Here is a 26,713-nt window from a genome sequence, read left to right on the forward strand (position 1 = left end):
GGTCTGGTGTCTGCAGAGGCCCTGCCCTAACACAGAGAAGAGACTTATCTTCCTGTCACCCATCCAGCACTGTGCTGGTCTGCATGCCCATGCTCTGTGCACTGGCATTTAGGGGCCGCAGAAATATCTGACAGGAAGCGCAGACCCTGTTGGTAGGGGTGTTGGCTCCCGGGTCAGCAGGGCGCCCTCTAAGATTACCAATCATCTGCCCCAGGAAAGGAAGCATGTGTAACCTGGGAGTTTGGCCTCTATCGAAATGTTGGTCCTTCCCTAGTGACGGTGGCTGGTCTGACTGCCCTCTTCATCACCATCGAGTAGTGGAAGGGCTATAGGGAAAGTGGGGAGCCTGGGGCCACCTGCCACCACTTCCCTCTGACTGCGGACTGTCGTGAAGCCTTCCAGCTCTGTTTTATCGTCTGTCATTTAAGTTGAGGGGTTAGGGGTGACGAGTTTCCAAGACCCTCCCAGTTCTAACTCTCTAAGACTAGGTTCCCTAGTAACCTGTCAGATAGGAGTAGTGGCACCTACGCATGCTGCACATGTGACTTTGCTTCTGGGCATCAGCCACCCTTCTCTGCACTTTGGTTTTCATTCTGAGTAGCTTGATTGAGTTATACTTGACTGCCATGTTTACAGTTAGATCCTACAACTGGAGATAAAAGTATGTTCCAGTGATAACATTCCGGATGGAAAGTCTTATAAAATGGCAGGGCCCCGGAGGAGGGCTCCCTGGCTGCAGTGTAAGAACTGCAGGTGCAAAGCTCGGCTGAGGCCCTGGAAGCTGAGCTGAGTCCCGGCTCTTCCTCCCCTTCCCGCACTCACGGACTCCCCACTCACGGACTCCCCGACCCACCCCAGTCCCCACCACCCCCTTTTGTCTTCTCCACACTGAGGCCTGCAGGCATTGCTAATGATCTTTAGGCTTATGCTGTTGGTTTCTAATCAGTATATTTAAGAGAAAAGTATGGTCTTTTCTTGGTCAGTTGTTTGTTTTGTTTTTGTGCCTGCATTTCAGAAAGGGGAAAACAAAAGTTGGTCCAAGAAATTAGATTGTTTCAGGGAAACAGTGAGGGTGTATACGACCTGTGTCTGCACATGGAGTTGAAAGAAGGCATGTGAAGGTACTGTTAGGAGCAGAGCCAGCTCCGCTGATTTGATGGGGGTGGTGTAGCGAACCCTCGGTAGGAGACACTTTCCCCTTCGGGTAAAGTGTGTGCTGGGAGTGCCCCAGGTTGTGCACACTTGGGACTGGGCCGGGTTGTAACTTCATCCTTTCACAAAATGGGCCCACCAGTTGGTGCATCTGCATTTCCCCTTTGTCGTAGGTTGCCCGTCAAAGGTCCATAGTACCTGAGCACCAGCCCCACAAGGCCTGCTGCCACGGCTCAGGGTGCTGGTTTGTGTGGGCCTCGCTCACTGTTACTGTAGGGGGTCTTTTCTCAGTACCTTCCATAGCAGGCAGTGGTTCATAGTATTTCCTCCAGTGACTGACTGAAAACCAGAATTTAAAAACTTTAAAAAATGTCATTTTTTTTTAAGAGGAAAGCCTCTCTACCTAGCTTTTAAATTGGCCAGCTTGGAAGTTGTTTGGAAAAGGTGGGTGTTACAGGGCCTTGAAAGGGAAGCGATTCCTCTCTCAGGCCCTTCGCCAGCCACCCAGCACACTGGTTTTTCCTCTCCTCACTCTCCTCTTTCCAGATTACTTGTTTCTTCTCCTGCCCCTCTTCCCACTTGCCCCTGTTTTCAGGCCGATTGCAGTATTGCTCTTCAGTAAGCAGGAACCCCTGGAGGTGCTCAATAAGGGACAACTTGCCCTCCTGTGCTGTGACACAGGCGCCTTGGTGGTCCTAATTAGCATCAGGCTGTGTTGTGTATACTCATCCACAAGGGGGCGCCATAGGAAAGCCTAGAAGTCTTGCCTGTTTAAAGATTTGCCTGTTGTGCCTTTGGCACTGCGCTTTATTGTGGTCTTAAAAGTTAAATTCAGTTTAAGTCAGTGTGCATTTTAAAAAATATTTTATACGTACAAGAGAAAATGGTGCTGCTTTTTTAGAAGTAGAATACCTTGAACCATATTTATTATGTATATGCATGTATCTTTCCTTCCCCAGTTTTACTTGTGTAACTTTTAATTTAAAGCTGCTTTTGGACCAGGTCGTTTTCTTCTCTTTTCATCTGCATCTCCATTCAGTGGGGAAGTAAAGCTTTTCACTTGAGGGGGAAAGATCTTCATTCATGTTTCTTACCTGATGTTTCTAGTTGAGAATTCAGGGGTCTCTTTTTTTATTCTATTTTATATATTTTTTTATTCTGCTATTACATTTGTTCCATTTTTTCCTCCCCTTTATTCCCCTCTGCCCTGTACCCGTCCTCCGACCATCATTCCCCCACATGCAGTTCATGTCCATGGGTCATACGTATAAGTTCTTTGGCTTCCACATTTCTTGTACTATTCTTAACCTCTTCCTGTCTGTTTTGTACCTACCATCTGTGCTTCTTACTTCCCGTACCTTTTCCTCCATTCTTTCCCATCCCCCTCCCTGCTCATAACTCTCCATGTGATCTCCATTTCTGTAAATCTGTCCTAGTAGTTTCCTTAGTTCACTTTTGTTTTTGTTTTTTTAGGTTCAGTTGTTGATAGTTGTGAGTTTGTTGTCATTTTACTGTTCATATTTTTTATCTTCTTTTTATTAGCTAAGTCTCTTTAACATTTCGTAGAATAAGGAGTTGCTTGATGATGAACTCCTTTAACTTGACCTTATCTGGGAAGCACTTTATCTGCCCTTCCATTCTAAATAATAGCTTTGTTGGATAGAGCAATCTTGGATGTAGGTCTTTGGATTTCATGACTTGGAATACTTCTTTCCAGCCCCTTCTTGCCTGTAAGGTCTCTTTTGAGAAATCTGCTGACAGTCACCTTTGTAGGTGACTGTCCCCTTATCTCTTGCTGCTTCTAGGATTCTCTCCTTCATTTTAATCTTGGCTAATGTAATTATGATGTGCCTTGGTGTGTTCCTCCTTGGGTCCAACTTCTTTGGGACTCTCTGAGCTTCTTGGACTACCTGGAAGTCTATTTCCTTTGCCTGATTGGGGAAGTTTTTCTTCATTATTTGTTCAGATAAGTTTTTAATTTTTGTTGTTTTTCTTCTCTTCCTGGCACCCCTATGATTCAGATGTTGAATGTTTAAAGTTGTCTTGGAGGTTCCTCAGCTTCTCCTCATATTTTTGAATTCTTGTTTCTTCATTCTCTTCTGGTTGAATGTTTATTTCTTCCTTCTGCTCTAAACCATTGATTTGATTTGAACCAGTTCCCTACCCATCACTGTTGTTTTCCTGTACATTTTTCTTTATTTCACTTTTCATAGCCTTTACTTTTTCCTCTGTTTTGTGACTGTACTCAACTAATTCTGTGAGCATTCTGATTACCAGTGTTTTGAACTCTGCATCTGATAGGTTGGGTCTCTCTTTGTTGCTTAGTTATATTTTTTCTGGAGCTTTGATCTGTTCTTTCATTTGGGCCCCCCTTTTTTTTTTTCTTTTGGTCTCAGCGTGCCTGTTGTGTAGTAAGGGGCGGAGCCTTAGGTGTTCACCAGAGCTGGGTAACCCACCTTGCTGTGTTATGGCACTGTCTGTGGGGAAGGGTCCAAGAGGGAACAGCTGCTTGCTCCCCTCTCTGCTGGTTTTCAGTCACTTCCCCCACTATCCACAGTCAAATTGGGCCCTTCTGGTGCTGATTTCCAGGTGGGTGGTTTTGTGTACATTCTAGGACCCTGGGTCTCTCCAATGAACTCTCCTGTGAGGCTGGGAGTTTCTCCCACTGCTGCCTCAACCCCCTCATGTGTTTTCAGTCAGAGGTTTTGAGGCTTTATTTCCTCACACTGGGACCCCGGTTTGGGGGGTCTGTCTTGCTCCTCAGTTGTTTCTCCTGATGTATCCACACACTGATGTGGGACCACCTGCCCCATTAGCTTCCTCCTTGTTGGGTCTGCCAGGTGCCGCCTTGCACCCCAGCTGCCTGTCTCTGCCCCTCCTACCAGTTTGTATGAATGTTTCTTCTTTAATTCCTTTGTTTTCAGACTTCCATAAAGCTTGATTTTCTTGCAGCTCTGGTTTTTTCTTTGTTTTTTTCCTACTTTTCATTGTGCAAGGACACAAAGTGTATCTGCCTACCAGAATCCAGGTGTTTCTTTACAATATTTTGTGCATTTGATGCACCCTTCTTTCTTTCATTAGTCTTTGATCACTTATAGTTTAATCTTGCGACTGAGGTTGGTTAAGTAGCTGCCTCCTTTTTTCCTAACATAACACAAATATTAACTAATACTAGTAGAGAGAAGAAATTTTGCTCCGTAAAATTAAGGAAAGATTGGCAAAGATTAAATATACCTTTGGAATAGGTAACTTAAGTCCCTTAATATGAAAGTCTAAAGCTAAACCAGGGCACGTGATTTCAGCTTCCTTTAGGAAGAAGTATCTTTTCTCTGACTTCCTTCGGGGGTTCAGGACTGCAGACCTGGGCAGTGAGCAGTTGCCTTGCGCAGCGCCCCTGAGAGTTGTCCTGACCATTCCAAAGATGGGACTCATTCCAGTACTGACCATCTTTCTCTCCACAGACACACAATCTTTGCCAGCAACACTTCCTCTTTGCAGATCACGAGCATAGCCAACGCCACCACCAGACAAGACCGATTCGCTGGGCTCCATTTCTTCAACCCAGTGCCCATGATGAAGCTCGTGGAGGTCAGTGGGTACCTGCTCATGCATGTTTGCTTGCTTTGCGACCTCTCGGTCCTGCATCTCTGATTCGTTCCTGCCCTGCCACTGGGGATTGAACTGGATGGTTTTAATGGAAGGAAGGTTATCCTTGTGCTGTGATTCTCTGGCTGTGGCCTGTCCTTTTAGACCAGTGGAAGGCCCCTGTGCTTTGTTCCTTCACAGCCCTCTGTTCTGACCCAGGGTGTCTAGGAGGGCTGTTAACTTTGTGGATGTCATTTACTTGTTTGCGCCATAGCTGATGGGCAGTGCAGGGAAAGGCCTCAGACTGGGAAGGCAGCACTGAAGACCCCTGGCTTGATGAGACTCAGGGGAGAGCTTCACATGTTCACATGGTCTCCTTGAGGGCAGTTTGCTCCAGACTGGAAGTGGAATTCTTGCTAGACAGCCTGGTGTTGCACAAGAGCCACTGTACCACCTCATCTGCCATTCCTGTGGTGAGTTTGGCCCCATGTAATAGGGCTTCAGTGTTGTCCCCAGATGAGGCACATCTCTTAGGTGTTGTGACCAGAGCTATTTAAAGAGCTCCTGATAACCTTAAACCTCCTGACCACAAACCTGAAGGTGGAGGAGAGTGGCCAGGGAGGGCTGCCCCAGCCCAAGTAGAAGCTTCCTGGTTGGGCCACTTCTACTTGGTTGGAGACTTGGGGACGGGGGAGATGGAGTCAAAATAGACAATTTGCACCTGAAATGTGGCAGCTTGCCTTTTATAGGTGACTAATTATGGGGTCTGAGGAGCAGCAGCTGTTAAAGTAGCATTTGTTGTGGGGTTGAGGGTTTACTGGCCTGCCAACTGTGGGGGACGGAGCCAGCCGAGGGGCAGGCCCCGAGGCCCTGCCTGCCAGGGTGTTTGGGGATCTGTTCTCTCCACTGCTGCCTTCCCCCCCAGGCCCCCTTCCTTCCTTTATCCCCATAAGCGTTACCTTCTAGGTTAATGATGACTTTTCCTGGAGTTTTCTGTCAGGTGACAACTCTGACCACTCTTGAGGTAGGACTCCATCTGTTCCGTTGACATTGCTCCCCAACTTCTTCCAATGTACTCCCTTCCCTAAGGCTATTTTTGAAGAAGTTGAAGAATGAAGTTGAGGGGTGGTATGGGAGTATAGGAAACCACATGTATCCTCTTTTATGCAGAAAAGAGCAAAAGAAGTGGAATGGAATTTTTAACATTTCAGGACTTAGGGACTAATTACTTTCTTTAGTTACTGTATTATGTGCATATGTGTTTTGCAGCTAAAGACATTTTGTAGATTTACTTCACACTCTAACAATGTTGTTTTCAACTGCATTTGTCTGATGTCTGTGTCTTTGGAAATGTCGTGCATTGGTTGTTAACAGCCAATGCTTATTAGCAAATGTTAGCATTTTCTAGATGTTTTCTAAAAGTGCTCTTCTCTGTTCAGTGTTCATTCTTTAACTTCAGTGCTTGCATGTGTGTCTTAATGGCTCTTCTCTTTTACTTGGAACTACACGTAGGTATATTTTCAGAATCTGCTGGAACTATAAGCAGATTATCTGTAGCATGTTGCTCTTTGTTGAATGAATATTTAGCCCTTCTGTTAAAAACCTTTACCACTGACTTCTTTAAACCAACAAATTATTTTTAAAACTCCGTAATGAGCAGCCTTCACCCTCGCTCCATCTGCACAGTTCTGATAGAGGCTTCTGACGCCTCCTGGGGGCAACTCTTGGACTGCGGGTGGTCCGTGATGCCTGCAGAGCTGGGCCCGGCCGGTGCTTCCCAGGGCTGCTCTCCGCCTCCTGGTGCCGGGCCCTGTTCCCACCCGTTTACTTCCCTGGGTGTCAGAACACGCCGCCACACCCACGCTGTGATCACATTAAGACGCGAACGATAATTCTCTTGGTGTGTATGGTGTCTTTCATCTCGCACAGACACCAGGTCATTAAGCCATACAGTGCTCTTCCGAGGACGTGTCAGGTATCAGTCTCCCATTTCAGGGGAGAGAGGTGAGGCCGGGGGTTGGTCTGCCCTGCCCGTGCTCATAGAAAGGGCCTGGTGCCAAAGCCAAGCCTGTTTGTTTGGACTCTCATTGAAATTTCCTAACTGGTGTTTAAATTATATAGAGAGTATGTATTTTCCTGACTCTCTCCATTTGTCAAAATGTAATTCCTAACAGGTAAATTCCCTTACTGTTTCCTGAGGGCTGACTCAGGGCGTGGTGCTCGGTACCGTTTCCTGTAGATCCCAGCTGGCTGCTGCACCCTTGCACGCCGCCTCCGGGGGGCTCACAGGACTGTGGGCCGCCTCCCGAGGTGCCTGGTGGGCAGCAAGCCCCAGCCACGAGCCCCTGTTTGCTATAAATGAAAGCCCTCCTCTGTGATGAGCCTGTTCTGAAGCAAAGGGAGCCTTTAGCCTCTGGGGCATCTGTGTGCAAGAGGATGGAATAATGGGGAGACACTCAACTGAGGAGCCAGGAGACCTGTGACTTGGCCAAGTCACTCAATATTCTGGGGCTCCTTCTCTCTACTAAGAGAAGGGAGGACTCCATGCTGAGTCTTTGGGACGGTCATCATACTTGAGTAGACTTCCAGTTATCTCCATGAAGCAGTGAATAGTGGTAGTAAAACATCAGCAGAAGCCAGCATTTCCTGAGCACTTCAGACCTGGTAGGGGCTGCACGTAGTACTGTACCTCCCCGACCAGTTACGTCCTCACCTCAGGTCCCTGAGGTAGAGTGATTTGTGTCATGTTGGTTTCACAGAGCATGCCCAGAATCACGGGGCCAGGAAGAGGTGCCACTGGGGTTTGTCCGCCTCGGCAACAAAGCCTGTAAAACCACACGCGCACACACATTTCTATGTAAAGGCTTGATTTTGTGTGTTGTGCAGTACCTCACTGTCTTACAGTGGGCATTTTGGTAAGCATTTTGTTTCTGGCTTGAGATCCTTCTGTCTATTTTTGCTGCCTCTGCGGATGCTTTTGGTCAGTGTTTCTTGAATTGTTCTGTTAAAATGGTTTGCCAACTCTTGGTCATAATTCTTTTCTGTTTTGCATTTCCAGGTCATTAAAACACCAATGACCAGCCAGAAGACGTTCGAATCTCTGGTGGACTTTAGCAAAGCCCTGGGAAAGCATCCTGTTTCTTGCAAGGTAGAGAATGAGTAGGTTGAAGGGGGTGATTTTCCTGGGACCCTGACGTACTCCGGGTAGCATTCTTACATTGTAGAGTGATGCGGGAGATAAGGCCCTTGTGCTGCAGGCCTGTCCGTGAGCGGTGACAGCAAGCTGCACCTCCTCTCGGGCTTGCCAGCCGGGAAGCCCGCGGCTGTCGTGGAGAGGCTGGGATCCTAATGGGGCCCAGCTGACTGTTGATGGGCGGCTGCGTTTCCATAAATGGATTTTGTCACCCCGTCAGCATCAGCTTCTGCCGGGCCGCGGGGAGCCAGAACCACCCAGTGCGTCAGGCACAGCCTGGCGTACACATGCCTGCCAAACGAGCACAGGCTTCCCTGCTGGCAGGACCACCGCACGTGCCTGGGAGGTGATGAGCAAGGAGCAGCCGCCCGGCCTGGGTTGCGGGAGAAAAGCTGTTTCTCAGTGGAACGCCGCGTTGGGGTCTGTGCTGGGTTGTTTCCAGTGAGAGGCGCGGTCAGATGGAGGGCACGCCTCGGCTTTCCCCCCTTTCTTAAGGTACCTGCCGATTAGATGTCGAGTGACCCCCTTGCTGTCCACTGCTTCACTCTGACCGCCTCGATCCCGCTGCTGTAGCTCCTCCCTGGGCCCCCCAGGTTTAGGGGCCACACTTCTGCGTGACTTGGCAGTTTCTGCTGAAGCGGTTGTGTGACAAAATGCCATTACAAATTTTCATAAATGTGTCACCTGCTTTTTTGACCATAAGCTTTTGTATTGTCGGGGTTCTTTTCATAGCACACTGCTTTCTGAAAGGTTCTCAGCTTTGACCTCGGTGTTGTGTTAACCGTGAAGACTCGTGTCGTTCATGATTCATGTAGGTTTGTCTGTCGGTGTGGACCCGGGAGCCAAAGAGAGCAGACAAATAAGTGCCGCTGCCCCATTCCGGGCCAGTGTTATGCGGGGGTCCTCATCATTTTAACGCTCATTTGTTGTTTGTTTAGTTTTGTGGTTTTTTACATCATCTGAATTTTTAAAAAATCATCTTACTAACCAGATGTTACAGTTGCACTTTCTTACCAGTCTGTACGTGTTAGTGGCAGATAGCGATAATGTGTTAGAAAGAACCTCAGTGTGTAGCCAGTCAGAAGCTAGTTATGAGAAGCGGAAGTGCGGGGCCGAGCGGGTGGGCATCTTCAGCAGCGGAATCATTAGCTCATGGAGAGTGAGGATCTGTCTCCCGCTGGGGTCGCCAAGGCAGATGCAGGGTTAGGACCTCTTTGGTCTCATAAAATTGCCTTTGTTATCCAGAACTCTTTCTCTGGGCTAGACCTTAGTGCTTTCTGGGAGTCTGTGGGCCAGTTATTCAGGCTTTGGGTGAGGTGACCAGACAATATAAGGCAACCACCTAGGACAGGGGTCTGCACACCTTTGTATAAAGGGCCAGCAGTGAGTATTGTAGGACACCTGGTTTCCGCTGCAGCTTCTCAGCCCTGCTGTTGCAGTAGAAAAGCAGCACAGGTAACAAACACATGCTGAGATGAGGGTGGCCGCGTCCTAATAAAACTTTATTTAAAAAACAGGTTGGGGAAAAAACAGGTTTTGGACTATAGGATTATAGTGGTAATTACCAACACCTGACAAAGAAGCATGGCATTTAATGTGCCTGCAGTGTGTCTGTTTTCATAGTGAGATTTCACAGGTGTAAAACAGGGACGGCCCCGGACTCTAGAGCCAGCCCGACCTGGTTTGAATCCTGCCTCTGGCACTTATTAGCTGTGTAGCCTTGGGCAAGTTACTTGTTTTCTCTGTGCCTCAGTGTCCTCTGCCTCACAAACAGGTGATAATGGTATTGTCTCACAAGGGTTAGTAGGAGGAGTAAATGAATTAATATTTGTAAAATACTTAGAACAATACCAGCCACATAGTAAGTACAGCAAAATGTATTTAATAAATAAAAGCATGAACAGTGTAAGTGATGTCTCTTTTCATTTCACTAATATTTTGAAACTGCCTCAGCATTCATACCAGCACTGAATAGTGGGGAAAAGACTCTCAAAAATCTTATTAGCAAAATGCTGTTTGTTCCAGTGACTATTTCTCTGATTAGTAGTGTATTTAAATATTTTATGAATTTTAGGACTCTTCCCAAGATCTTTATGTAGACAATATTAACTGTATCTGTGTAAAAACTGTGTATACTATAAGTGGAGCATATATTTTTCCCAGGCTGCTTTCTGAATTCTAACCTTGTATGTGATGTGCTTCCTGTACTTGGGTACCCTGTCTTGAGGTTCCACAATAAACTTTTCGAAGATGTAAAGTATTTTTGCCCTGGTTATAAAATCATCTTGTTTCATTAATATAATCTTGGTTAAACTGGTAAAGGCTTTTTGTGGATCTCTGTATTCCTGGTGGGAGATAGGAGTAGGAGGTGGTCTCACAGGACACACCAGTCCTGTGGCTTTGCTGCACAGTGGACACTGCACGCAGTAGGGTGAGCTACAGCAGTAGCACAGGGCGGTCACCTTTAACTTGATGTTATGCATTACCTTGTGTGTGTCAGGAAGGGCACCCAAGGACAGGGTGAGGATTCAGCCTGCAGGGAGATCACAGCCCTTTGTTAAAAGAGGAGACGGTATTTCCTTGATGGAATCAGCTGTACATAAATACCACCGAGAAACACATAGAACTGCAGCCTGCCCCACAGGCCCCCAAGAGAGATCAGCAGCTGGATCCATACCCCACACTCGGCCTGCAGGAGAGACGAGGAAGCGTTTCCATGTGGAGAGCCTTGGAGGGCGTCATTCAGGGTGGTGGGTCCCAGGTGGTGTGTGTGAAGGCCTGTGAGCCGGCTCTCGGGGCAGCTGCTCAGTTGTCCAGGAACCTGTTCCCAGCTCGACCATCTTGTACTGTGTGTGGAAAGCAGGAGAAAACCCTGGATGGTCCAGGAATGGCTCCGAGGAAGAAGTGCTGCCCCTGTGAGGGTTGTTTGGGATGGATCGATACTTTTATTAGATCCCTGAAAGGAATATGGGCAAGGAGAGGAGGAAAGGGGCTCCCGCTGGAGTGTAGGGCAGTGCGCCCCGCACGCGTGGTTTCTGGTGGATCTTCTCAACTTGGCGCGTGGGAACGATTACTCCCATCTCACAGATGATGAAACTGAATTTCAGGGTGGTGCACGGTCAGAGTATTAGAATTTGAGCCCCGATCTGCCTACCCCAAAGCTGTGCTCTTCTATTGACCCCCTACCTTCATCAGCCTTTGTTTCAGGATCCGTGCAGTGGAGACATCTGGTAAGGCCATGCTGTCGTTTCAAACCAGTTTTGAAAATGTATAGCTCCATAAATGTGGGTAGCACAACCCAGGGTGGGCAGGGACAACCTGGTGACTTCACAAAAGGGTTAAGTTCAGTGAACATTCACTGATCTTTTATTTTTCTGTCTCCTAACACAGGACACCCCGGGGTTTATCGTGAACCGCCTGCTGGTGCCGTACCTCATGGAGGCAGTCCGGCTGTTCGAACGAGGTAGCTGTCCTGAGCTGGGCAGGAGCAGCAGGTCTGGGAGGCTCTGCCCCGGGGAGTCCTCACGCGGGGTCTGCAGGAAGGGCGGGCCATGCCGGGCAGGGGAGCGTGACTCCGCCTGGCCCTGGGCCCTGCTGCCTTTGCCACTGCGTGCCCAGGGGTCCCTGCGTTCCCTGTGAGGCCTTTGAGCTATGGCTCTAGGACCCTCCACTGTAGTCCCAGCAAGAGTAATTCCACAGCCAGCCTGGGTTTATAGCCTGGGTCTCTGTTTTTGGTTGAAAGATTTATCACTTAAAATAATAGTAATAGTGTAAAAATCATTGGTCAGATGACCTTCACTTTTCCTTAAGGTTCTAAAATTGAAGCTGTGAACAACCTAGGACTTCCGGCCAAGATGGAGGTGTAGATAGATATACTTTGTCTCCTTGCACAATGAAAAGGACAACAACAAATTTAAAAATAAAATATAACCAGAACTGCCAGAAAAATCAAACTGTATGGAAGTTTGACAACCAAGGAATTAAAGAAGAAACATTTATCCAGACCGGTAGGAGGGGTGGAGATGGGCAAGCCAGGGTGGAGAGGGCTTGCAGCAAGGCAGTGACCGGAGGACCAGGTGGTTCCACATTTGTGTGCAGATAAACCGGGAAGAACAACTGAGACAGACTCAGGGTTCCTGCACAGGGAAATAAAACCTCAAAACCTCTGGTGGTAAAAACCTGTGGGGCTTGTGGCAGTGGAAGAAACTCCCAGCATCACAGGAGAGTTCGTTGGAAGGACCCGCAGGGTCCTAGGGAGAGACCCACCCACCCAGGAATCAGCACCAGAAGGGCCAGTTTGTTTGTGGGTAGCAGGGGGAGGGACTGGAAGCCAGCAGAGAGCTGAGCAAGCAGCACTGCTGCTTGTTCCTTCTTGGACCCCACCCCCACAAATAGTGACACACAACACAGCGACTTGGGCTGTCCTGCCCTGGTAAACACCTAAGGCTTCACCCCTTACAACCTAACAGCTGCTCTGAGACAAGAAAATATGGCCCAAATGAAAGAACAGATCGAAGCTCCAGAAAAAATATAACTAAGCAACGTAGCCAACGTATCAGATGCAGAGTTCAAAATACTGGTAATCAGGATGCTCACAGAAATGATTGAATATGGTTGCAAAATAGAAGAAAAAGTGAAGTTTATGAAAGTGAAATAAAGTAAAATATGCACGGAACCAACAGTGAAGGGAAGGAAACTGGGACTCAAATCAACGGTTTGGAGCAGAAGGAAGAAATAAACATTCAACTAGAACAGAATGAGAAAACAAGCTTTCAAAACAATGAGGAGAGGCTAAGGAACCTCCAGGACAACTTTAAACATTCAACATCTGAATCTTAGGGGTGTCAGAAAGAGAAGAACAACAGCAAGAAATTGAAAACTTATTTGAAAACATAATGAAGGAAAACTTCCCCAATCTGGAAAAGGAAATAGACTTCCAGGAAGTCCAGGAAGCTCAGAGAATCCCAGAGAAGTTGGACCCAAAGAAGCACACCAAGGCACGTCATAATTACATTACCCAAGATTCAAGATAAGGAGAGAATCTTAAAAGTAGCAAAGAGGTTCCCATCAAACTGTCAGTTGATTTTTCAAAAGAAACCTTACAGGCAAGAAAGGGCTGGAAAGAAGTATTTGAAGGCACGAAAGGCAAAGGACCTACATCCAAGATTACTTTATAAGAGAAAAAAAACAATGAAAACAAAAACTAAGCAAACAACTAGAACAGGAATAGAAGCAGAGAAATGGAGATCACATGGAGGGTTTTCATTGGGGAAGGGGGGCAGGAATGGGGGGAAGTACAGGGAAGAAGAAGCGTAATTAATAGGCATTAAATAGGAAGAAGTCAAAAGTGGTATAGGAAACATGACTAAAAGAACTTATATGTACAACCCATGGACATGAACTAAGGTGGGGATGCTGGAGGATTGGGGGGTGCAGGGATGAGGGGGGATAAAGGGAGAAAATTGGGAAAACTAATAGCATAATCAATAAAATACAATTTTTAAAATGCATAAATGGGAGGTACAAAATAGACAAGGGGCCCTGGCTGGTGTGGCTCAGTGGAATGAGGGCTGGCCTGCGAACCAAGGGGTTGCTGGTTCAATTCCTACTCAGGGCACATGCCTTGTTTGCAGGCCAGGTCCCCAGTAGGGGACTCATGAAAGGCAGCCACACATTGATGTTTTCCTCTCTTTCTTCTCTCCATCCTCTCTCTCTTAAAGTAAATAAATAAAATCTTTTTTTTATAATTTTTTTTTAATTTTACTTATTTATCTTTAGAGGGGAAGGGAAGGAGAGAGGGAGAGAAACATCAATGTATGGTTGCCTTTCATGCATCCCCTGCTGGGAATTGGCCTGCAGGGAACCAGCCTGCAACCTGGGTATGTGCCCTGACTGGGAATCGAACTGCGATTGTCTGGTTTGCAGGTCCGCGCTCAATCCACTGAGCTACACCAGCCAGGGCAATAAATAAAATCTTAAAAAAAATAATAAGAGACGAGATTAAAAATAGTATGGGAAATGGAGAAGCCAAAGAACTTATATGTATGACCCATGGACATGAACTAAGTTGGGGGAATGATGGTGGGAGGTGCAGTGTAAGGAGGATAAAAGTAAGGAAAAAAGTGGGAAAACTATAATAGCATAATCAATAAAATGTATTTGGAAAAGATCAAATTGAGGCTGCAGGATAGGAAGTAAGTAACAGGGCTGAATGTGCCATGGACCCTGCCAAACAGCTCTGCTGGCCTTGCCGATGATGCCACCATGGGTGATGTTTTTTGAACCTTGAGAAAGGTCAAAATGTTTTCTTAATATTTGTCAATAGAAAGATAAGACTTGGGACCTGGTCCAGGTTACAGAATGTCATGTATCCTCCTGCCTGCCTTCCCCACCACATCTCTGGGAAGGTAACTATCACTCTGCTTCAAAGGCAAACAGACCTTAATAGGACTGGATAAAAAACAAGTGTAATTGTTTTCAGTTACTTCACAAATGCTTGCTTGGAGAATGTCATTTTTGAAACAAAACGTTTATACCAGCTCTTCTGGAGAGATGAAAGCACATTTGCTTTCTCAAAATCTGCTTTAAATATTAAAACTTTTCTGTTTCATGGAAACATTTGCCTCAGTTTTGCTCAAGATCAAACCAGCACTTCTGTGTTTATCTATCAGCAAATATACCTAATTACACCTCAAAGAAAACGGGAAGTGTTCTGCCCTACCTTGAAAGGCAGGGTTGTTTTTTTTTAGATGTAATGTGTTAGAATGTAGCATGTGGATGATCTACCTCCTAATGGTGTTTTTCTCACTGAAACATACTGTCACTTTGGTAGTACGAGTTTCCATTTGATAGAGTTTCGATCTACCTTTCAGCTGATTGTCAGTCGAGAGCCCTCTTGTCTCTGTGCCCTCACGGGCAGTGGTCCCTTTCTGAATAGATGGACTCCATTTGACCCTCACTGTCACTGGTGGCCTGCAAGGTGAAGCTGGCAGCGGGCATCTGACCCCGTGGGGGAACTGCTGCTGGTTTGATTTGATGCTGCTCCCAGTGCCCCGTCATTGCCGCCCCTTCGTCTCTTTCCCCACAGCCCTCGTGGACCCTCCGAGCCAGAGCACGTGCTTCTGGAGCAGCTGGGTGTCAGGTCTGGTGTGGGTGCTTTCTCTCAGCAAGCCACATGATGGTCTGAGCTCCTTATGTCACCCCTCATGCCACCGCCTCACGGTTCTCCCTCCTTCAGCCAACTCCGAGGTGTGTTTACATGCACACTGGCCACCCCGTTGCCACGTGTCTGCATCAAGCGGCTGTCTGATCCCTTCAGCTTTGAAACCTGAAGCCCTTTTGGATCACCCTTCTCTTGCCTGTCACATCTGTTCATTTGTTACTTTTGATTCCTCCCTGTCACCCCAGTTCCTTTGTGCTAGTCGGCCAGTGTCAGTGAGGCGCTTCCAGGCAGCAGACGAGTTCACGCTACGTCTGGTCTTTTCCTAACTGGTCTCCATTGCCATGCTCATGGGAAGTAGCCTGCTGTCCAGCAGGTGAGGAGACTGCCTGCTCTGTCTGCCCTACCCCACCCCCACCCCAGCTGGGGGAGCCCCGGGGCCCAGCACAGAGTCGTACAGTGAAGTCAGTGACTATAGCTCAGCCCTTTCTGAACTCATTTGAGGAGGACTCCATACAACACTGCCTTGATCAGCTTGGGCTGCTATAGCAAGAATACTGCGGACTGGGTGGCTTATAAATAACAAGTTTATTTCTCACAGTTCTGGAGGCTGGAAGTGTGCAGTCAGTGTGACAGCACAGCTGGATTCCGGTGAGGGGCCCCTTCCAGCTGCAGACTGCTGACTCCTCGCTGTGTCCTGTGGAGACTGCAGAGCAAGGAGCAGGCTCTAAAAAGGGCTCTAATCCCACCCATGGGGGCTCCACCCTCATGACCTCATCTAACTAATCACCTCCCACAGGCCCCGCCTTTTTATATCTTTGCATTGGGGATAGAGTTTCAACATCTGAGCTTGGGGGACACAGACATTCGCCCTGTAACAGGCACTGTTGATAGACCTGCGGTGCGAGTGCTCCGCACAGACAGGCGTGGTACAGGGCTCCCTAGGGTGCTGGCCGCTCTCAGGACGAGGGGTGGGCATCACGGCAGGGGCCATCTCTGTTGTCATCTACTCACACATCCTGGACAGCTGGCAGAAAGTCGCAGGCTGTCACCACCCCTTCTGTCCCCATGGTATCTCAAGGCACTCTACTGCCTTCTCACCTGTGCTCCGACGTTCTGCACCTTGGGTCGTCTGCCTGGGCCTCCATTCTCAGTGCCCTTCAGCTCCGACTTCACTCTCCTGTTCCCACCCATTCCTGCGGTAGGTACAGCCTGATTGGTGTGGTCGGCCGCCCTCATCCTGTGTGTCAGAGCTCACTCTCCAGACCTTTGAACAGGCCGGTGCCCAGCAGCAGACAGCTGACCCCATTGGATGCCACTCTGACAAGTCAGTCAGCCAAGGGCAGGGTGATGGGGCCACATGGTTAGCTCTTGGGTGACACCCTGGGAGCGCCCCCAGTCACTGGCTACCTGCTCGCACTGTCATTGCCCTCCTTAGGACTTTCACTGGTTCTGTCATCACCTGCCACGTACAGCGCCCCTACCTTTCCTCACCCTCTGCCCCTGCCTTCATCAGCACACACCTCACCCCCACCTTTGTCCCTGTGCCCTGCCAGTGTCCTCAGGCCACAGGCTGGACCTGATCTGTGTTGTTGCCACCCTTCTCCATTGTCTTCTGTACTCTTTTCCGTGGCAGCACCCGGGTCTTCATCCTAATATTCCACAAAGTGCTGGTGTAGGGCCGGCATTGAGGTCACTGTTGGTGAATGAAGGAATGCTGGCTGTGTAGAGGTTCTGACCCTTGTTGCTGTGACCCTGGTTGTTGTTAGTGCTAACAATGGCTGGTAGGTGGCGCTGATGAGCCAGCAAGAGCCCTGTTGGGGCCAGTCCTGGGATCCCAGGTTCCCGTGATGCAGAAGATCTGGGAGTTTACTGAGGAAGCTTCTCTTTGTTGTCTAGAGTTAAGGGCTCTTAAATGGGTAGGAGGATCCCTTGACCCTCTTATGGTTGATGCAGAATTTCGTGTGTAGTACATTTTTTTTGGAGAGGGTGTCAGATTCTCAGTGACGTGCTTCACTGAGCAACATACAAGGAAGGTTAGGAAGTATTCTTAAAACGTGATATACCACATTTAATTCCCACACGGCAAACCGATCTTTGTGTCTGTGTTATTTATTTCTCTCTTCTTTGTGCCTCTTTGCCTCTGTATTACTAAGAGTGAATTTTAGAGTTGTGCTTTGTAAAACCTTTTATTTTTTTAGATATTCTGTCTTTGTGTGTGTGTGTGTGTTTGATTTTTGTTTTGAAATAGTTAAATGAGCCTCTGAATCTAGAATTACAGTCTTGCCTCTAGGATTCATTGCCTGTCCTCGAATATAGATTTGATTAAATGAATTTAGGTAAGTTGGGGTCATTATGCTATCAGGTTTCTGTCCCCAGGGAGTCTGTATTCTACTGAGAGGAGACAGCTCCTGGTAAGTAACCAACAGATAACCAAGTTAGGTTGTGACCGGGAGGCTCTGGCAGGAGTCCTAGCCTAGAGCCCTGACAGTTGCAGGTTTACATGCATAGGGAGAGATGGTACTCTGAGCAGAAGTCAGATGTCTGAGGACACTGGGCCCCAGGCACAGGGGGTGGCAGGTGCTGAGCCAGAGGAATGTGCGAGGCTCATTCCTCATTCCCAGCTCCGACACTGCAGACGCCTTAGGGTTTAAGGAAATTCTGTGAGCAGAATCCACTTTTCCATTGCTGTGTTATTTCTCATTCCTGTCTTGGTGTATGTTGTTCCTGCTGCCTGGATCCCCTTCCCTGCCTGCTCTTCCCTTAGGATTCTCTTTGGGACTTTTAGAACCTGGGCCTGGTGGTGGTTTTGATAAAGTAATGGTAATGCGAGTGAACCTGTCCATTGTTGCCCACAGAGCTGTGTGAATCTGCAGCCCTTATTATGGAGAAATGTCTGATTGACACCTAAGTCCTCCCGTTGTATCATGAGCACTTATGCTCACGAGTGGTCGTCTTGGTTCTCTCCGTCTCCTTCTGAGTCTGGGTGCCTGGTACATAACAGATGAACGCACGGGGAATGAGTGAGTGCGGACACCTGATAAGGCTCATACATATGATCATTTTTGTTCTCTTTGCCTTCTTATGACCTAAAACTCAAATCATGATTCTCAGGCAGGATCTCCTGACTAATTAGTAGAGTACTAATAATACCACCCTTATCAAATAATTGGTTGGTATTTGAATCACCTTGGACTGCCTTGAAATCCTTTAGCATTACTTTAGTACTCAGTCTGATTTTTAAAAAGCCTTTATAGATGTTTAAGTAGTTCCTCTTTCTCATGCCCCCAAATCTGAAATATTTAGGTAGGACACCTGTGAGTATTTTAATATTTTAGTATCATTACCCCTTTATGCTGTGGAACAAAATTCTAGATAGCCAGTTATTAGAGACTCTTCCCGTTCCTGATTTCGGAGAAAGAGGACAGGTCGTTCCCGCTAAAGACCTCTTATGGTCCAAGGACAATCCATTTAGGATAAAGTTCCAAGGAAAATGCCTCTGGGCCCTTGTCTTTGTCTTCTCAACACTTTTTTCAACTCGCATGGCCATTCAAAATCGGGGTTGGACTTTTCTTTGAATATTATCTTGGCTGAGGAGCTTGTGTCAATGTGATTCTGCAGGCATACTCATCACTTGTAAAAAAAAAAAAACCAAGAAAGCTAGAGTGGAAAAATATGCATATAATAAATACAAATGTACATATATAATAAAAAACAAAAAAATAAGTTCATTCATCAATCAAAAATCTGCTCTAGCTTTAAATGACATTTTAGTAAATCATTTCAGAATTGGAAAATTCCAAGGCATTAGAAAGTAACTCATGTTTCCAGGCCACTGGGGCTTTATCTTTCCAAGGACAGAATTCACCTCACAGACTGGTGGAATAGCTTTGAAATCTTGTGACTTATTTGGCAAAGTCTTACCCAAGCTAGAAATCCTGACTCTGAATATTTTTTTAATGTGCAAATACGTAAAACTAGTAATTTTGGAACTGACAGCTTGACAAGGAGAATCGTGGGAAAGATGATGGTGACCCAGGGCTGCCCTCTTCTCCCCAGGTGACGCGTCCAAGGAAGACATCGATACTGCTATGAAGTTGGGGGCTGGGTACCCCATGGGCCCCTTTGAACTTCTGGATTACGTCGGGCTGGATACTACGAAGTTCATCATGGATGGTAGGACTTGGGATTCTCTGTTGTCTTTCTCTGAGTTGAGGTAGTCTCTCTCCACCATGACTTCTAATGCCTATTTAAAACAAATTATTAGGCCCTGGCTGGTGTGGCTCAGTGGATTGAGCGCAGGCCTGGGAAACAAAGGATCGAGGTTTGATTCCCAGTCAGGGCACATGCCTGGGTTGCAGGCCAGATCCCAGTAGGGGACACACAAGAGGCAACCACACATTGATGTTTCTCTCCCTCTCTCCTTCCCTTCCCTTCTGTCTAAAAAGAAATAAATAAAATCTAAAAAAAAAAAAAAAAAGAGTCCCAGAAAAATAAATAAGTAAATAAATAAATAATAAAACAAATTATTAGGGTCTCAGTAGACTTTCCAAATCCTGCCCATACCAGCTTAGATTCAAATTAATAGATAAATGGTAGGAGAAGGAAAAACATGACTGCCTGGTGTCTCCTCAGGGTGCCTTTTTGATTTTTAACTTTTCATTTTTAATTATATTCACAGGAAGTTTCAAGTGTAAAGTGGACAGGTTCTGTTTACCCCTCTCCCCAGGACTGCCCAGTGGTCCCGTCTTACGTGACCATAGTACAGTGTGAAAACCAGGAAACGGACGTTGGTGTGATGCGCCATTCTCTCACATACTCTGATCAGTAGAACCTCTTCTGCAATCAAGATGCACAACCATCTTTCTTAATGTGACCATTTTAGGCCCTGGGCAGGTGGCTCCGTGGGAGCGTCATCTCCATACACCAAAGTTGTGTGTTCTGTCCCCGGTCAGGGCACTTACAAGAATCAACCAATGAATGCAGACATGAGTGGAACAACAAATCAATGCTTCTCTCTCTCTCTCTCTTCCTCTCTCGAAAACCAATTTAAAAAAAAAAAAGTGTCCATTTTACTCTAGAGGCTCTGAAGACAGGGTAAAAATAATTGTTGCAATGGCACCACTGAAGTGGAATGTAGCTCATGCTCCCAAGTTTCACAAAGAAAACTTGTGTGTTTGGGAGGAGTGAGGAAGGTGGTACTTGGAGCATGACCCTTAGAATTTTGAGAGGATGTAAAATCCCAGTAGCAGCAAATTCAGATATTTGACATGTTCTGCAAGTTGTTTGTGCCGGTGAGGGTCACAGCCGCAGATGAACCTGGGACTTCAGGAGGGTCTCGGCAGAGCCAGGCGGCACTCCTCCTTTGGGGCTCCTGGGCCTGCACTAGCTCAGCCTTGCCCTGGGGATGCTGAGATGTAAAAATACACCCAGCACTTCTTCCTAAGCCCTCTCCCCTCCTCTGCACAGGGTGGCATGAGATGGACGCGCAGAACCCCTTGTTTCAGCCCAGCGCATGCATGAATAAGATGGTAGCAGAGAACAAGCTCGGCAAGAAGACTGGAGAAGGATTTTACAAATACAAGTAACAAGTGCAGGTTCTGTGGCTCTGAGAAGAACTCCGTAAGCTGGTACCAGCAGTTGCCCCGAGTGCCTGCGGGGATGCTCTTGGGTCAGACTTCCTCTTACCCAGCACAGTCTGTTAGATGTGCCTTTTGGTTATAATCTGTCTGACATGATTATTTACATATAGCAGAGTCCTCCACTGAAAATGAAAGCCCTTTTTTCAGTCTGTTCATTTCTTTGTGTTTTCGAAAAAGCTTTACACCCTTGGTGCCTTGGAGCAAACATTTTTTTTGAACCTCATCATTTTCATAACTCCTTGCCTGAACACATTCACCTGTGGAGGGGAACGCGCGTCCTCGGAGAGCGGGCCAGGTGCGTCACCGCCGCAGCGGCGTGGCTGTCGACGGGCCGTGGTGTGTCTGCAGTGTGGTCGGGAGGGGCACTGCATTGTGCCTTCCTGAGAACGTTGGCTGCCTGCAGCTTCAAGCCTTCCCATACATTCTGGGCTCGACCTAAGTATCCCGTCTCTACTCACGTCGTCAGGATGCGCTGCTGAATTGTCAGGAGCGCCTCCATGTGCTTGGACCGCGGGAAGAGGGCTCCTCCACATCTGCAATCAGAATAATTATGGTCTGTCTCTTTTTTTTTTTCCATGAGAAATATTACCGCAAACTGCCTATAAATTGACTCCAATAAATATATTCTTTTAATCTGTGAAATTTTGAAATGAAATAAACATGTATAATTTAAAGTAATGTACTTGAATAGTTATAAAAGTAAAGCTCGGTAATTTAGGCGAGACCCTGCCCCGTCGTCTTCAGCGCGCGGCGGCTGTTGGAAGCGGCCGTGGTGCGGAGGCGGCGCGGGGCTGCCTGCGCGGCCCTGGCCGCGGGCGTCGCTCCGGGGTTTTGCCGAGAGAAATAATGTGAGCGTGAACTACTTTCATTTCTTAAAGTTTTAAAAAGATTTTTATTTTCACTTATCGTTTGCGTTTAATACTATTTTGTGTTAGTTTGAAGTGCCCAGCAGAGTGGTTAGACAGCCACATACTTCAGTGTCCCCCGCTCTCTCCGGCCCCGCCTGGCACCACACACAGTTACGGCAGTGGCATCCCCTGTGCTGTACTTTACATCCCCGTGCCAAGATAAGCTGTTCATTTTTAAATCCTTTTTATTTAAAAAAAAATTTTTTTTTTGTATTCTTTTCCACTGCCATTTAGTCCTCACATGCCCCCTCCCCATGCGGTCAGCACAGTGTCGTCTGCGGCCGCGAGTCCTCTTCCTTCTCCGTAGCTTCTCTGAATCGTTGGCTCGTGGACGCGTCTCCCAAGGTAGAATCTGGAAGCTAGAGAGACGTCAGCAACCCTGCGATCCAGTGACCTCATAACAAAGCCTCTAAGTTCATGTGCCCAAGGTCACCAGAAGTTCGGTCACAGAGCCAGCATTAGAACTGGGCTTTGATGGTCAAATTGAATACAAAATAGCAAAGTTGAGTATTTCAAATCCAGACTTTCAAACAGGAGTGTCCCCAAAACGGGCGTCCTTGTTTGGTGTCCCGGGTCATAAGCCTAACGGTTAAGAAATTCCTCCCACCCCCCAACAGAAGGGAGCTTATTAATCTTTTTTTCTCGAGTCTAGCTATAGCATAATAGGAAGATAAAAACGTACATTTCTACCACACACAGAAATTGGTGAGGAAACTTGTAGGTTATTCTTATAAAACATTTCCTAACGAAGAAAAGGAAGCACCTGTGATGCCACTGCCGTTTCCGTGACTCAAGGTCACCCTTGTGGTCCTGCCGCCCACTCACTCTGGGGCTGGCTCTCGACCTTTGACGTGTGTTCTGGCCTTAGAAGGAGTTTCATTTCCTTCGCACTGACCGGACTGCCCACAGGATGTGGGCCCTTGTCCTGAAAATGGCAGGGCTCTTTCTTGACCTGTGACCTCCAAGGGAGAGAGGGAACTCAGCAGTGTGAGCACCGGCCTGCGGCCGTGGGGGTTGGGGCCACAGCAGTCTTTCTCTGGCTACGATTCGTAAATGCACTTCCAGCCTACCAGCGAGTCAAAACCTTGGCCTCTGAATATTCTTTTATCATTTTCAAAAAATCTTTCCATGCCTCTTGTTTGTGAAGGGGAAGGCATCTTGAACATCCTCACAAATGCCTTAGTTGAGAGTGGCGTCCTCAGTAACTCCCAGGGTTTAGGTCAAAAGGATACTACCCACCCCCCTTCCCTTTACTCCCTTCTTAGTGATTATATTCCTATTGTAGAAATGAAAATTTGAGATTCAAAGGAAAACCACACAATTGATGAAATGGTTTGTTAAAAAAGATTGAATGAGCCTCAGCATAGCTATCATCTAGACCTCAGTTATGCTTAGCAAGGTGGTATTCTCTGAGAATAGTTTTTAAAGTGTATCTGATTGATTATGCTATTATAGTTGTCCCATTTCATTGTCTCCTCCTCTGCCCCGCACCCCACTCCCTCCAGCATTCTCCCCCTCTAAGTTCATGTCCACGGGCTGTACATACAAGTTCTTTGGCTTCTCCATTTCCTATACTTTTCTTAACCTCCCCCTATTTTGTGCCTACCTATTATGCTTCTTATTCCCTGTACCTTTTCCTCCATTCTCCCTCCACCCCTTCCTGCTTTTAACCCTCTGTGTGATCCCATTTCTCTGTCCGATTCTGTTCCTATTCTAGTTGTTTGCTTTGTGGGTTTTTTTTTTTAGGTTCAGTTGATAGTTCTGATTTTTTTATCATTTTACTGTTCATAGTTTTGATCTTAGCCAAGTCCCTTCAACATTTCATAGAATAAGAGCTTGGTGATGATGAACTCCTGATCTGAGAAGCAGTTTATCTGCCCTTCCATTCTAAATGAAAGCTTTGCTGGATAGAGTAATCTTGGATGTAGGTCCTTGCCTTTCATGACTTTGAATACTTCTTTGGAGCCTCCTATTGCCTGCAAAGTTTCTTTTGAGAAATCAGCTTATAGTCTTATAGGAACTCCTTTGGAGGTAACTGTCTCCTTTTTTCTTGTTGCTTTTCAGATTCTCTCCTTGTCTTTAATCTTGGGTAATTATGATGTGCCTTAGTATGTGCTCCCTTGGGTCCAATTTCTTTGCCACTCTGAGCTTCCTAGACTTGAATGTCTATTTCCTTCGCCAAATACTGGGGAAGTTCTCCTTCATTATTTTTTCAAATAAGTCTTCAATTTCTTGCTCTTCCTTTTCTCCTTTGGGCACCCCTATGATTCAAATGTTGACAGGTTTAAAGTTGTTCTGGAGGTTCCTAAGCCTCATTATTTTGAAAGCTTGTTTCATCATTCTCTTCTGGTTGAATGTTTATTTATTCCTTCTGGTCCAAACCATTCATCTGAGTCCTGGTTTCCTTCCCTTCACTGTTGGTTCTCTGTATATTTTGCTTTATTTCACTTTGTATGGCCTTCACTTCTTTATTTTGCGGCAAATTCAGTCATTTCTCTGAGCATCTTGATTATCAGTGTTTTGAACTGTGCATCTGATAGGTTGGCTATCTCTTCGTCACTTCATGTGGGGAAATGGTTGGCTAGCTTCTTTTGACATCAGTTGCAAATCGTATTTCTGTTTGGGGGATTGTTAAGTGGCATAGCACGGGGGCAAGGTGGGAGCAGATTTTGGACCTGAGAAACTGGTACAAAATGATTCCTCACTCAGTGTTGTTACATAGATAGAAAACTTTCAACACAGCTGACCTGATTAACAGGTCACCTTTTAGAAGTTCGTTGCAGACTCAACCACAAATTGACAGAGAAGGTAGAACTAATATGTTAGCCATGGCTTATACAACATACTTTCTCCTTTCTCTCTTGGTTTTCCAATTACACTTTTCACACATTTGAAACAAGCTTTTGTCTTGTCCTGTCTTCATTTTAATCCTATTAACATTTCAACCTAAGTAACCAATTAAGTCTACTAAAAATACAAGGTATGACTATAATTTTGTGGGACTAATTTTTTTCTAAACAGGTATCGATGCTACCTAAAGAGTAACAAAAAAATGCTTTGAACAATGGAAGCATTGCTGTTTTCATTTGGTTGTATAAATTCTATTTTTAAAATCAGTCTCAATATTTCATAATCAGTTTTTATTTCTAGGGCAGAACAAATTTTAACTACTGAAAAACAGAAATCCCATAATTGATACCAATTTGCTGTTTTATTTAAAATCACCAAATGTAGCTGTTGCAGAATCAACCAGTCCTGCAACATGGTAAATGATTGGTACCACAGGCTTCAGAACTAATCAGACTTGGGTTCCGGTGTTCACCTCTGCTCCCTTCACCTGTGCAGCCTGGGGCGCTGTCTCCTGGGTCTGTCTGGGAGAATGGGCAGGACGAGGCCCGGATTCCGCAGGGCTGTTGAAGACCAAACGACATGATGGGCGTCATGTGCTGAGCACACTGTGTTACATAATACAGCAACTGTGACAACCTCCTCTTTGCCCAGTTTGGAAGGAAGCCACAGTTCTTCGCAGCGCCTACGGCTTACAGAGAGCCTGAACATCTTACACTGGAGGGGAGAGAGCTGAAGCTGGGAACAGCCCAAGAGTCTCATAAAAAAACGTGTTAGAAGTTAAGCTGTGGGTCCACCTGGGTAGAAGGTAAGTGCTGAAGCTCTACACCCCACCCCCAGCCGCTACGGAAGAGCTTCCCAGACTTCTGGGGAGGTGCTGGCAGGGGAGGGAGGGGAAAGCGTGCAGGAAACCAGTGAGCTGCTGGAGGCGGCTGGTGCTGGAGGAAGTTACATTTTATGTATGGGCGGTAGACTGGGTAATTTAAGACCCCGGGGAAAAAAGCAAATATATAGGAGAGAGGGTCCCAAAGATTCCCTAACATGGTAGTTGTGGACAGAAGAGACGCTGCCCGACCAGAGTGTGGTTTGTCAAGGCAAAGCCACTTCGCGTGGTGGGTGACGACGCAGGCCTCCTCACTGGAGAAGCCGCCATGTGAACGTGGGACCCCAGCCTCGGTGACACACCTCGGCCCTCCTACTTGGATGTTCCACCCCAAAGCTGGAGTCAGTTTTTAGGCAAGCAGGTGTTAGAAGGGAAAACCTCCAGAATGAGAACTCTGGGTCCTGCTTCCTCTTAAACAGCTGTCCACTCCACTGGGTTTAGAGGACAGGGAACTGAGAAGCTTCCCAGACCAGTGCTGGGAAGGAGACATGTTTGAACTAAGCAGCTAGCTGTTTGGGGCAGTTTGAAGTACTGAACCCTAAATGCCTCATCCTGGAGCCGTGTGGAGGATTTGGCACACACTCCTGGGAAGGGAGATTACCAGAGCCCGTTAGCCTCCATGTCCAAATTTTGAAAGGGTGGCAGCGGCACCGCAGGCACCGCATCGGTGTGTGGCAGGAGCACCACTGTCCGTTCTTGCCACGTCAGCTCTGTGGGTCGAGTCTGGGGAAGAGATGCCTGCCAGCAGGCTGCCCCCAGGCGGGCAGCTGTTGCTCCACAGCTGTCAGACAGAAGGAGGGAGGGGAGGAGAGCAGAGTGCGCACTGCGGGTAGAGACTCCTCCAGACCCACTGCCCTTTCAGCGCTCGCATGGCATGCTTCACTCACAAGCCTGTGGTCATCGCTAATGGTTTTGTCTTGATTTTTCTGTTATTTCCCCTTTCCTGTTAAGTTTCCTGTGTGCCAGGGGTTTTCTTTGTTAGGAGAGAGAACTCGTTTTTAGGGGCCTTCTACAAAAATCACAGGTATGTCAAATGCGGGGCGGTCACTGGGGAGGGAGCAGCAGAGCTCATTTATGGACCTGCAGTTTGCAGCCCCGGCCCCTCCCCAGTGACCACAGCCTCCTGAGGACTCTGCACTCCAGTGTTCCTGACCGTGGCTTGAACTGCCCCAGCCCCACTGTTCCGGGGGGTGTGGGTGGTGGAGACTGAAGGAGTGCATGGAAATGGTCATCCTAAAGCTTCAGCCTGTAAGTCGCAGTACCAAGCTATTGCAGAGTAAGAAAAATACTTACAAACAAATCAGTGTAGATGATTCAGTACAATTCAAACTCTGCCCGTTTTCT

At 47.0% G+C, this 26,713-nt stretch overlaps 1 protein-coding gene across 1 annotated transcript in view; it reads left to right on the top strand.

Moving 5' to 3' along the window:
• HADH (hydroxyacyl-CoA dehydrogenase) overlaps window positions 1–21,409 on the top strand; it is a 57,439-nt gene extending 36,030 nt beyond the window's left edge. The window contains exons 4-8 of the mRNA XM_037161993.2: window positions 4,614–4,740; window positions 7,796–7,885; window positions 11,321–11,393; window positions 19,149–19,265; window positions 20,559–21,409. Of these exons, the coding sequence (XP_037017888.1) occupies window positions 4,614–4,740; window positions 7,796–7,885; window positions 11,321–11,393; window positions 19,149–19,265; window positions 20,559–20,677 (526 nt within the window). The 3' untranslated portion in view covers window positions 20,678–21,409. The remainder of the gene's footprint in view (window positions 1–4,613; window positions 4,741–7,795; window positions 7,886–11,320; window positions 11,394–19,148; window positions 19,266–20,558) is intronic.
• Window positions 21,410–26,713: the final 5,304 nt, after the last annotated feature.

The sequence above is a fragment of the Artibeus jamaicensis genome, unplaced genomic scaffold (genome assembly GCF_021234435.1).
Source record: "Artibeus jamaicensis isolate MK-2021 breed Jamaican fruit bat unplaced genomic scaffold, CSHL_Jam_final scaffold_3222, whole genome shotgun sequence".
In the NCBI taxonomy this organism is placed as follows: domain Eukaryota; kingdom Metazoa; phylum Chordata; class Mammalia; order Chiroptera; family Phyllostomidae; genus Artibeus; species Artibeus jamaicensis.